This window comes from Lepisma saccharinum, chromosome 4 (genome assembly GCF_977018435.1).
Source record: "Lepisma saccharinum chromosome 4, izLepSacc3.1, whole genome shotgun sequence".
Lineage (NCBI taxonomy): Eukaryota > Metazoa > Arthropoda > Insecta > Zygentoma > Lepismatidae > Lepisma > Lepisma saccharinum.
The window spans coordinates 45,359,815-45,372,547 of NC_139232.1; the positions used below are offsets into that span (position 1 = coordinate 45,359,815).

Genomic DNA, 12,733 nt, shown 5'->3' on the forward strand with positions numbered 1-12,733 from the left:
TACTGATGAATTTAATATTATGTCCTGTTTTAATTATGTTCAATATACCATATATAATATTTGTGCATGTATGTACATATGTGTGTTTGTGTGTGTACACACATGTTGATTTATTTACTTTTTTATTAATTCAATACTATAACTTAGAATTATTAGGTTTTTACATATAGATCCATTTCTATGACTAACATTTGTCAACAAATAACAAACTCACTTACTCTCACATATGTGGAATGTAGCATTATTCACATACATATCTGATCATTTATTTTTTTTTCAAGTGCTTTTTTTTTTTTTTTTTTTTGCATATTCTCTGGATATGTGTAAAGTAATACCACAAACACAGGTAATGGTTCCGATTCTTTTATGATTTCTCCTAGCACAAAGACTAATTATCGTAGAATTTTGGAAATCATTGTCACACGAAATTTGAACCTTCCTTAAAGTAATGAGCACTGTTTGGACTTGAAAAAACAAACAAACAAAACCGTAAATAGGGTGGAGGCACTAGTTATGACCATCTTAAGGAAAATGTACAATAGCAATTGTACTGGTGGCTTACAAAAATTATGATCACTAGTACAGGGTCTGTACATTATGACTAAGCATTAACAAATACAAACAAGTTAGTCAGAAAAAAGTTTTAAAAATATTAACCAAACGTGACACTATTCTTCAGTTGTGGCCACTTAAATTCACTTATTGCCACCCATTTATCCCACTTATGGCCACCTTGTCTATGAACAAATAATGAAGTACAACCTTAGCGACAATGAAGTTCGACCAGTCACAAATATAGGAGTGCGTTGTGAAAGAAGGAGAACACATGCATATGCTGAACATATTTTATTCAGCAGGCTACATGGAACAAAGGAAAACATAAATTTCCGCTGCAACGCAGCAATGTATGGTGTCCACACAAAATAAAACATTTTCGTCCATCTACACGTGACATTGAAGTTCGACCACTGTTAGAGGGGATCCTGTTTACCATGGTGTGACGCCGCCCTGTCGGCGAATAACTGTGGCAATGCGTCGGGGCATGCTGCAGACGAGTCGTTCAAGGTATTCCACATCGATGCGGTGCCATTCCTCCTGCAGGCAGGCGATAAGAGCAGCCACTGTCGTGGGTCCCCTCTGTTGCACACGCCTCTTAAGAACATGCCACACATTTACAATGGGCGAGAGGTCGGGACTCGATGGTGGCCATGGCAGAGTTCGCACGTGATGGCGAGTCAACCATTCTCTTGTCAGCCGCACTGTATGAGGCCTGGCATTGTTGTGTTGAAAGATGAGACGCCGCCTGTGGAACAGGTGCCTTCGCACTGTGGGAAGATGCCGCTCCAGTATGCGTGTATAGGCGTGTGCATTCAAAATGCCCTCACAAACGTGTAGTGGACCAACCCCAGATGCCGTCATGCATCCCCATACCATCACTGACGCAGGTTTCTGTACCCGACGTGCATAACATTTTGCTTCATTCTGTTCCTCCTTCCGACAAATGACTGTTTTCCGTATTTTCCTGTACACAACATTGAAAATGGATTCGTCCGTCCACAAAACCCTTTCCACTGCCGAAATGTCCATCCCCTTTACATTCGTGCCCGCCGTAGTTGATTGCCTTTGTTCAACATGGAAAGGAAGGGTTTACGTTTTGCCTTGAACACTCGGTAACTGCATCGCTGTAGGTAACGGCGAATGGTTCTGGTTGACACTTCAATGTGAAAGCGTTCTCGAGTCCACAGTCGTAATTCGGCCACAGAAACATGATTTTTGGTCTGGATATAGCGCCTAAAATATCCGTAGGTCACGCACGCTCAGCAGGCGTTTTCGACCGGGGGCCTTACCTGGCTGTGTAGTACCCGTATTTTGGTGGTGTTTGATGATGCAGTGGACGGTTGACTTGGGTAAGTTCAGTTGGCACCCTATTTCCCGTTCACTGAATCCATCCCGTTGCAACTCCACCAATCTTCTCCTCACGGTGTTGTCAATAGGTTTGCCCCTGGCCATGGTGATGATGCACTGCGGTTCCTCGGTGCACAGCACGCGCTTATATATGGCAGACTCCCTTATCGTGTCCGTGACGTCATGCTTCCGTCGAATGCGCCACTATCTGGAATTTTCCGTATGGGTCTGGTGCCTGGTCGAAGTTCAATGTCACGCGTATAGTTCCCCGTTTTCGTTCTTTACGTGACCTTGGGTGCAACATGCTGGGATCACGATTCTTGCCTGCTCACATGCCTCCTCTTACACACATGCGTCGCTTCTGCGGGTCACCCATTCCACCGCCTATGCCTCTGTGCATTTAATCACGTATTCCTTTCTGGTCGAACTTCATTGTCACCAAGGTTGTAATACAGACGAAACACAATATGTTAAAGGTAAATAACATAGTTTTCAATTTATGAACATAGTATAAATGTAGTTGAACAACATAAATTAACATTTCCAGACTTCTCAGGTCACTCCGTAGTAAACAAAACAACAAAATGTCAGTTCCAAAAATAAAAATAATAAGAAAAAAGTTTTCACACATTAAATAGTAGCTTCATATCAAAAGGAAATTATATGTCTAATGCAAGTTCACTGGCAATAATGTTATACAGAAAATTACTTTTTTTTTCCAGTGTGTTAACAGGACCAGGAAATTTTGTTACGCCCCTCTTGCATTAGGATAGGCTCCGGCAGTTTTCCCGTAATGTCATTCACATTTATTGTTGAAATATCATTTTCTATATAATCAAAGCAATCATTTTCTGAAGTGGCCATAATCAAAGAATCTTTACAAACCTGCATCTAGTAATGGCCATGTGGTCTACACATACTGTTTTGTGGTTATTTCTATTTCAGGATATAAATACTGCAATTCTAACATTTAAACTTACCTCTGAACAAATTATATGTTCCTGATATATATAACAACTGTGGAAAAGCATTATTGTAGCTCTCTCTTTTCTTATGAAAATGCATAAGAAATCTACTGTAACAAGCAGCTTCTTCCTTACAACAAGCTTACATCCTACAGGAAGTACAAAGAGGAAACATGGGTATCCAATTGGAGAGCTTATTTTACACTGATTTATGTAAACTGTTCTCTGATTGGCTTTAGATCACCTGGTAGCTACCAATTAAATATGAACAGCAAAGTGGCCATAAGTGGGGTAGTGGCCAAAACTGATGCCTCCACCCTAATTGCTAAGACTCCGCAGTATGTGTTAACAGATGTAGATCGAAATCGAACCATCTAAAAATTGCATTCGTAGCATGATGAAATTGCAATAAAACAAAAGGAACTTGGACCCAAACACAGAGTATACCTATGCAATACTTTCTATCACCAAATGACATTGTATCTCATTGGCCATATGGAACAGTGAAAAATGTTGTAATATTATGTATTCCTTTTTCAGGGCCATATTGATGATGCATATTCATACATGAGTTTTCACCTTACTGACATGGAAACTGCAACGTATGGTAAATATGAGAGGTACACAGTATTATGGTAAATATGAATGGTATACAGTAGAGAAATATGCGAGTAAAATATGATGTAGGATTTTTATAGCTAGGTAATGCTGTTTCAGAATACCTCTGTGCACAGTTGTGAAAATATAGTGCTGGAGTGCATCTAGTAATATTTTGCCCTGTATCTCATTTTAGTTGCACAATTAATTTCTCTACTATTCATCAGGCACGGATCCACGTGGAGGGCGATCACCCCTCTCAACTGTCAGATTTTTAATATATTACCATTGATAATGTTTTTGAAGACTCAAATGTTCTGTCTTTCATCACCGAGAAAATAAAGCCCACTTTTTGCTCATGATAGGCCCATTGAAACTGGACCTACAGTTTAAATAGTGATTAGAACCACTGTGGAATGTGCTTCATAAGGGATATATCGTGAGAATATGTTTTTGTTTTCTTTGCTTAATCTCTCTACTCGTCATATCTGATCATTAAATTTGCCCTGGCAATTGGGGGAATTATGAAAACGACATGCAATAATAACCATTTATTCGTATTCAGAGTTGGTAGCGTTGTCGCCTTGTAATCAAGGGGTCCTTAGTTCAATACCCGGTGGAGGCACTTGGCACAGTGGTTCGGATCCCACTTTAAACTGTAGGTCCAGTTCCGATTAGCCTTACTGTGCATAAAGTGGACTTAACACATCAAATCAATAAACAATCAATAAATTGTATTAGGGGCCTCCCGGATTGCGCAGTGGTAGCGTCGTCGCCTTGTAATCAAGGGGTCCCGGGTTCGATACCTGGTGGAGGCACGTAGTATTTCGGATCATACTTTAAACTGTAGGTCCAGTCCCGATTAGCCTTACTGTGCATAAAGTGGACTTAAAAACACCAAATCAAACAAATCAAATTGGGGCCTCCCTGATGGTGTAAGGGTAACATTGTCACCTTGTAATCAAGGAGTTCCCAGTTCGATACCCGGTGGAGGCACATAGAGATTTGGATTCCACTTGAAACTGTAAATTCTGTCCCTATTAGCATATCTGTGCATAAAGTTGAATCAAAGCAAAATGAAATCTCAACAATCTGTTCCAGCCCTGGACTACTATTTTTGCAAAATAATACGTTATGGAATATGGAAATCTGCTTGGTTCCTGTCCACAGTATTATATATAAAAAGTAAAGTGCTCTTCTGTGCTTTTGCACCATGCCATGAAGGGGTATAGGGGGTGTGGAGTTAGGGCCCCACATTTTGTTGATCACATTCGAAGTTGGGGCTGATGTAATGAGCACCATGCCCCTGGCCACCTTTACCCCCCCAGAGTTTCCTCCAGGTACCCATGTTATACAATTCTGGGTGGGTGCTGGAGCCACTTGAGCAGGTGGAAATCCCGGGTCTCTCGCAAGGTAGTCAGATGCCATAACGACTGAGCTACTGCGTCTATACAGTGCTATATATTGTTTACATTATAAAACAGTGCAAGTGTATGTTAGACTTGATTCTCAGTGAGGTGAGGTACCTGACTGAAATTTGCCCCTCCTTACTGTAACTTCTGGATCCGCCACTGATATTCAATATTAGTTCTGTTGAAGTTCATGAAATTTTAACCACCTCGTAACAATTGAAGAGGGAAGGAGAGAAAGATGCTTTTATATGGAACAGATGTTCTTGAGAATTAGCAGGGTTACAGTTCATAGAACATGTCATTAATTGAATGGTCTGACTTCCATCTGCTGTGTGATTTTGATAAGGTTTTTGAAGAGGATCAGAAAAATGTTTCAAAAGTTTTGAGATGTGTGAAGAAATATTTGATGTTTGTAGAGCATGCATAAGTTAGTTTATGGTTGCAACAATTAGTAATTCTGCAGAGAATTTGGGTATCGCTTCTAAATGTTTAATGATTTTTCACAAGTTTTGCAGGAGTATTAGAAAGTTCTTTGCAATGCTTGAAATGATCGTGGGAGTAAGTTCGAAGCTTGGAGAAACCAATTAACAAATTCAAAAGCTTCACTAAGTAATGCAATTGGCGTTTTTGGTTTCTGGTTGACTCGGACACAAGTTTTCATGAAAGTTGTTTTGTGCTTGAGACAAGATGTTACAATGTTATGTGGTCAGGTGTTTAAAGCATTTAGGGACATTATTTTAATGCTAAAAGCCCTAAACCTAACCTGCTTAACCTAACAACAGAAGCATTAGGAACAAAAGACCCTTTCACAACCCCCATACACATGAAGTAGATGGGCTCATTTGTCCATATTCAAGACAACAGTAAACAAATGACTGCTCGCACACAAAGAATCATAGGAGTATTTGGAAGGGAAAAATCATTCTCCAGAAAACACACAAAGTAATTGCTAAAACTCCAAAGTAGGTGTTACAATAGACATAAATACTAATCGAACCATGTACAAATCCCTGTGTACCATGATGAAATCCGAATTAAACAATCAGAACTTGGGCCAAAATTTGTACTTAAAAGCAAGTTTTGGAAGTCTTTCTTTTTTCGTAAATTGTTGCTCATGTAAGATGTTTCTATCCATTAAGAAATGTTGTAATACACATAAAGTAGAAAGCAATGTAACCAAACCTGCCTAACCTACTCAAATAAGTACATGGGAGAGATGATGTTTCACAGGAAAAACACAAATGGATGAAATGTATAAAGTAGGGCTGAGCCAATACTACTTTGAACCCTTACTGATTCCCACCGATACCAAAACTTTACAATAATTAAAATTTGTTCAAAATATTGATCAATATTGGTGTGTAAATAATCTTCTCCAATTATATGCAACAATTTACCAAGAAATTTGCTTTGTAATATTCAATAATTATATCAAAATATTAAAATAGATATTGTGTAATTACAAAATACAGTTTTTCATGCAAAATAAAAATGAAGTTTGAATTCTGTATAATATCCAGGTTATTTAGACTCTGTGAAATGTCACGTGGCATTTAAGTATCAGCTAGTATTGGTAGATGAATTGGTATCACCTCAGTCCTAATATAAAGCAAACTGATACTGTAAATACTAGTAAGTAAATTCTATTCTGAGAGAAAATTGAAATGCAGAATTGGGTGTAAAATGCTAATTCTTTCAAGGATGGAAGCACTAGCTTATTATCTTGGCAACAAGTGATGAATCACTGTTCCATGTGATGCCCATTTGTTGAAGTATATGTACAGAAAAATCATTCAGCAAGCAAGATACTTGACTTAATTCCTGTTGTTCCCTGTGGAACATAGGGCATCAACAAAGCATCTCCACCTGGTTCTACTGACGGCAATTCTCTTCACTGTATTCCAGCTCTTTCCTTCCTCCAATGCCTCAGTGTGAACAGATCTTCGCCACGTCTGTCTAGGCCTCCCTCTTTTCCATCTTCCCTGCAGGTTCCAATCTAGTGCCTCTCTCTCGACAGCCTCCTTTTCCTTCCTCAACATATGCCCTATCCAATTCCATTTTCACCGCTTTATCTGTATGGACACCTCAGTTTGTCCAGTCTTTCTCCAAAGTTCTTGGTTTTGAATCACTTCTGGCCAAAAGATATCCCAAAATTTTTCTCAGGCAGCGATTGATGAAGGTCTGTAGTTTAGAGGTGTCCGTTTTTGTTACCTTCTATTTCTCAGATCCATATAACAGCACAGACTTAACATTACTTCGAAAAATACAAAGTTTGGTCTTTATAGACATTTTCTTGTTTTTCCATGCTGGATGGAGCCACACAAAGGTGCCCTTTGCTTTTTCGATACGTTGAGAAACATCCTGTGCAGCCCCTCCATCTTTTGCCACCACACTACCCAAGTAAGTAAAGCTATCCACATTTTCAATGCTCTCTTCACCGATACTAAATGGGTCTGTTTTTGTGTAGTTAATCCTCAGTGCCTTGGTCTTCTTGGAGTTAAGCACAAGTCCTACTTTTTTTCATTTTCTATTAAATCTGCTAGTTTTGTTTGCATATCACCATGTGCTTCAGACAAGAAGCACAAATTGTCTGCAAAATCAAGCTCTTCTAGTCTGTTATTCAATCCCCATTGGATACCACGTCTTTTCCCTCTTATTACATTTCACATCACTGCATCGATCACAATCAGGAATATTGTGGGTGATAATATACAACCTTCCCTCACTCCAGATTACACATCTATTGGCTCAGATACATGGCCTTCATGTATAACTCTACATGTATAATCACGATAAGTTTCTCGGATAAGACGAAGAATTTTTGTCGGTACTCCATAACGTTGCACTTCCTTCCACATTCCTTTCTGTTGACCGAGTCAAATGCTTTCTCGATGTCAATGAAAACTGTATGAGATGACCATTCTATACATTGCTCCAAAATTAACCACAAGGTGTTAATTTGATCAATACAAGAACGATTTGGTCGAAACCCTGCCTGTTCTCTTCTGAGTCTCAAGTTAACATGTTCCTTAATTCTGTTTAGGATAACTCTAGTGAAGATCTTACTCAGAATGGAGAGAAGTGCTATACCTTGTCACACTTTGATGTGTCCCCCTTTTTCGGTAGCTTCACCAACAGGCCACTCCTCCAGTCCTTAGGGATCACTCCCTCTATCCATATCTTCTCAAATAAGGGCTGCAACATATTTGCTGTGGTGTTTATGTCACTTTTCATCACTTCCGGTGGTATGTTGTCAACACCCGCTGCTTTACAATTACATATCTCTTTTAGAGCCTGTTTAATTACTCCTACTGTTGGAACATCAGTCCTAATTCTTACACTGGGATCAACATCACCATCATTATCATTTTCCTCTCCTCCCTGGTCTATCTGATCATCCACGGAGCAATTAAGGGTTGCAGAGATGTGTTCCTTCCAACGTTTCAGTTGGTCCTCAATATTCGTAAGAAGGGTACCATCTTTACATCTCACTGGCTGATTTCTCTGCATCTGTTTCCTTGACAGAACTTTTGTGATGTTGTACAGTTTTTTAAGATTTCTCTTTTTTACTGCTTCCTACACCTGTTGGGACATATTGTCTACCCAATTTCCTTGATCCCTATGATCATTAATCTTTACTTCTCGATCTTTCTCTGAATACTTTGTTTGTAATTCTGCCTTCCTTGCCCTTGTCCTGCTTGAGTTCATTGCCTCAGTAATTATTTTTCACTCTTTAATCTTTTCTTAGGTCTGCTCAGTCTTCCAATCTTTTTTCCTCCTATCATTAAAGCCCAAAACCTTTTCACTTACTTCTGTGAAGGCAGATCGGATGTTTGTCCATTTTCTTTCAGTGGTTTCATTTTCCTCATTTACATCAGTCAGTACTTGGAATCGATTTCACAGTTCAATCCTGAATGTTTCCTGGAGATTCTTATCCTTCAACTTACTAACATCATGCCGCTTTCTTGTCTGTTCTGTTCTCTTCTGTGCTGGAATTTTCATTTTAAAGTTAGCCACTACTGAATGATGATCACTTCCAATGTCTGCACCTCTCTCGTTTCTTACATCCTGCAGCGAACGTCGCCACCTCCGTCCAATTGCCACGTGGTCTATCTGATTTTCTGTTCTATGGTCTGGTGACACCCATGTTACCTTATGGCATTTCTTGTGAGTAAATATAGTACCACCAAGAACTAAGTCATGGCTAGCACAGAAGTCCACAAAAAGTTGCCCATTAACATTTCGCTCTCCTAAGCCATGTTTACCTAGACATGTTCAAGGCCTTCGTTGTCCTGCCCCACCTTTGTATTTAAATCTCCTCCAATTATTATGATATCCTTCCTTTTTTGCTTCTTTATTGTCTCATTGAGCTGCTTATAAAACTCTTGTTTATCTTCAGGCTCTGCTGCTTCTATGGGTGCATAACACTGTATCATAACGATGTTTCTGATATTGGTTTTCAAATGTGCAACAATTATCCTCGCAGACGCTGGAGACAATTGAATAAGGCTCCTTTTTGCCTCCTTGTCCATCAATATTCCCACATCATCATGGCTCACCCCTTCAGCCTCAGGTCTTCCAGAATATATGAATGTAACTCCTTTATAGGTATTTATCTCTCCAAACTCTGATCATCTCACTTCACTTATACCCACTGCCTGCCATAATTTTCCACTCTCCCTCAGGGTTCTTACATTCCATATTCCAATTTTCGTTATCCTTTTCAGGCCAAATGTCATAGTCTTAGAATCAGTTCGGCTTCCTCTTGTTGATGTTTCTTTAATAGTGTGATTTAAAGTGTGCGGGTTATTGGACCACAGCACCCGATCTTGGTGATGGGGCTGCCACCTGAGCCTCCAAGCAGGCTAATTTTCTGTCGGGGTATTTTCCCGTAGTCTTTGAGGATCCCTCCTCTCCACAAGACAGTGGCTTTTTCTCATATTTATACTCAATGAGAATGACTGCCTCTTCCGCCAACTGTGCCATTCCGAAAGTCTCCTTCTCTACCATAATTGCTGTTGAGGTCTTAACCGTATCCCTGGCAAGGGGTCCTTTCAAGAATCTACCAGCCGGTGCAAGCTGGACCAAGGTTTCTTAAAGAGATGTTACTCCTCCTGGTTCCTGGTTCTTCCGTAGGTTGCTTCTTAGTCTGACCCTTTACCACTAGCCTGCCCAGCATGGAAGACCCTACCGGTAGCTATGCTCTGCTGGTATAGCCTAGTGGATCATCAGAGTGTGCAAGCCCCACCACCAACTACAAGGGCATGCAACCACTAGGTGGGGCAAGCAAGATACAGTAAATACTAATTATACTTCCATTATGTGTACATTATATAGGGTGAGGCAGTCAAGCGGGAAGATTTAAAAAAAATCACAAAAAATGGAGAGACCAAATATTATTTATTTTTTGAACATGAATGTACTGTACATGAGTTGAAATTATTAGTGTACCTGAAAAATATTCATTTTTTTTTTAATATGGTGTCTGTAAGATGGCATCCTTGGTGTTGCACACATTGTCGGAGTCTCAGAGTAAATCCGCCCATGATGCTTCGTAGCATCTCCAACGGAATGTTGTTGATCTCTTGCCGAATTCGAAATGCGAGTCTAAGCACATCCATAGACACTCTGGCAGTATAGCTAGTTGCAGCATCTTGCTGGAAAAAGAGTTTCTTCATCTGGGTCATAGTCATCGAGGGCAGGCAGGAAAAAGGTTACCAATATGTCAGCATAACGTCCAGTGTTTACCGTCACCGTGTTACGCTCAAGGTCACGCCCCCACTCTCATAACCTCAACCACGCCCACCTGCCATTCCTGAAATCTTTCCGTTTGATTGCCTTTCGCAACGTCATGGGCGGATTTACTCTGAGACTCCGAGGTGTGTGACAGTTATCTTTCCTTCTTGCATGCAATCAGTGGTGCAGCACAGTTGTCCTGCCCCCCCTCCCCCCGCAAGTAACATATCGGAGCCCCCTTAGTGAAAAAAGAATATTGAGAATCAGGGGTGCCCACAGGCAGGTTTGCGAATGCAGGTTGCGTCCACTCAAATTTTGGGGGGAGGATTTTTCATTTGCTTTTTTTTATGAATATTTGACTGAAAAAAAAATCAGCATTGGACAGAAGTTGTAACATGTAATAATCACTTCGTATACTGCTAATATAATGCTAAGGGATGGGTAATAAGTATTATTTGGGGGGGGGGAGAGGACAGTGCCGAGTTCTTATTAAGGTTAAATTGTCAGGTGAATTCTTGTGGAGAGAATAACCATTATTTTTTTTGGTGGGGAAGGCACTATAAGACTCTTGACTATCAACTTTGAATCTTAGATTATCACTGGAATTCTACTGGGTGGGGGCCTCCCCCATGGCGCAGTGGTAGCGTCATTGCCTTGTAAGCAAGGGGTCCCGGGTTCGATACCTGGTGGAGGCACAAGTGGTTCGGATCCCACTTTAAACTGTAGGTCCAGTCCCGATTAGCCTTACTGTGCATAAAGTGGACTTAAAACAGCAACTCTACTGGGGGGGGGGAGGATTGAGCATTACATTGGGGGACTCATGAGGGGGATAATATCCAGATAATATTGAGCACTTTGGTATGAAACTAGTTTGATGATCATTATTTAGGCTGTCATTTTTCTGTATCATTTGGAAATTGTATGGTGTTAAGTGGATTTTACTATGAATTATTCACGGGGTGGCGGTGTGTTCATAACCAAAGGCAGATCTGCCTTTGTTTGCTTCACTCCTAAAACTTAACATCGGAACATGAAAAAGTAGTGAAGTAGAATATAGCATCGACTACTAAACAAGAACTCCGTGGTTACTATTTGTGTTATTACTTCAGGGTAATGGGGATGAGTGATGGTTAGACAGCATTAGCTACGGGAGAAGGCAAAGGGGTGCTACAAGCTCAGAGGCAAACTGGGTGCTGAACGAGCAAAAACAGAAAAATTTGGAAGGAGTGAAGGTGAAAATATTGACTCTTTATTAAATTGTATTATTGCCAATTTCGTAATAAATTCCCTAAAAATTTTCTTGCCGGCTTCGCTCGCAATACTGGTTGTAGTGTACTAGGGTGGATTAAAAAAGGGGGGGGGGCATAGAGCGTGAACTCTCCTGAAAACCTGTATAATTTTCACTGTTCACTCTTTGGAATATTATTATTTATGAAAGAGTTATTGCAGGTTTTGTTTGTCTTACCATTTACTTGATATTGTACCACTTTTGCAACCTCCCATTTCTTAGTGATGCAACCTTTTAGTTGTTGCCGCATATGAGCAAATGGAGAAAAATCCTGTGAAAGTATTGATGTCAAATTGAATTAAATTCATATTCTTGTAGGTTTGCAAACAAATAGATATAAAAATTTTCCTGCTTGCTTCACTCACAATTATCTGTGTTTGACATCTTCATAGGATGGTTGCGAAGGATTATATTAGCTATAGCTGCATTACAATTTTATTTTCTTCCAGTTTTGTTATTTGGCGTCACTTTTCTACAATTTTGGGCTGATCGTGGCGATGAGAATGAGGGCTGATATGATGAAGGGAAACTAAAAAAGAACACCATGCCAAGCCCGTGATCCGTGGCATCGTAGCATGCTGTGCTAATCACTCCGCATGAATGTAGGCTGTTGCATTACCAGACACAAGCAATATTATTGGAGTTGTTTAATAACATCAAATTTTAAAAAATATAGTCCTTACTTTTTGTATCCTACTATACGAGGGTTGTTTGAATATTTTAGTAAATTCTCAGGAGATGATACTGCAGTTAATTAGGTGAGTAGATCACTTTACCAACAGGCCCAAAAGTGCTTCTTGAACAGATAAATGGGCCATCCCACAAATCGA

General features: G+C 40.0%; 1 protein-coding gene across 3 annotated transcripts in view; it reads left to right on the forward strand.

Annotated features, from left to right (window-relative positions):
- The window catches only part of LOC145986437 (deoxynucleoside triphosphate triphosphohydrolase SAMHD1-like), a 130,056-nt gene that overhangs the window by 10,829 nt on the left and 106,494 nt on the right, over window positions 1–12,733 (forward strand). The window contains exon 2 of one of the 3 annotated variants that reach the window (XM_083120454.1): window positions 3,411–3,505. In XM_083120454.1, coding sequence (XP_082976580.1) covers window positions 3,475–3,505 — 31 coding nt within the window. In that variant the 5' untranslated portion in view covers window positions 3,411–3,474. The remainder of the gene's footprint in view (window positions 1–3,410; window positions 3,506–12,733) is intronic. The other 2 variants (XM_083120455.1, XM_083120453.1) reach the window with 2 other exon arrangements.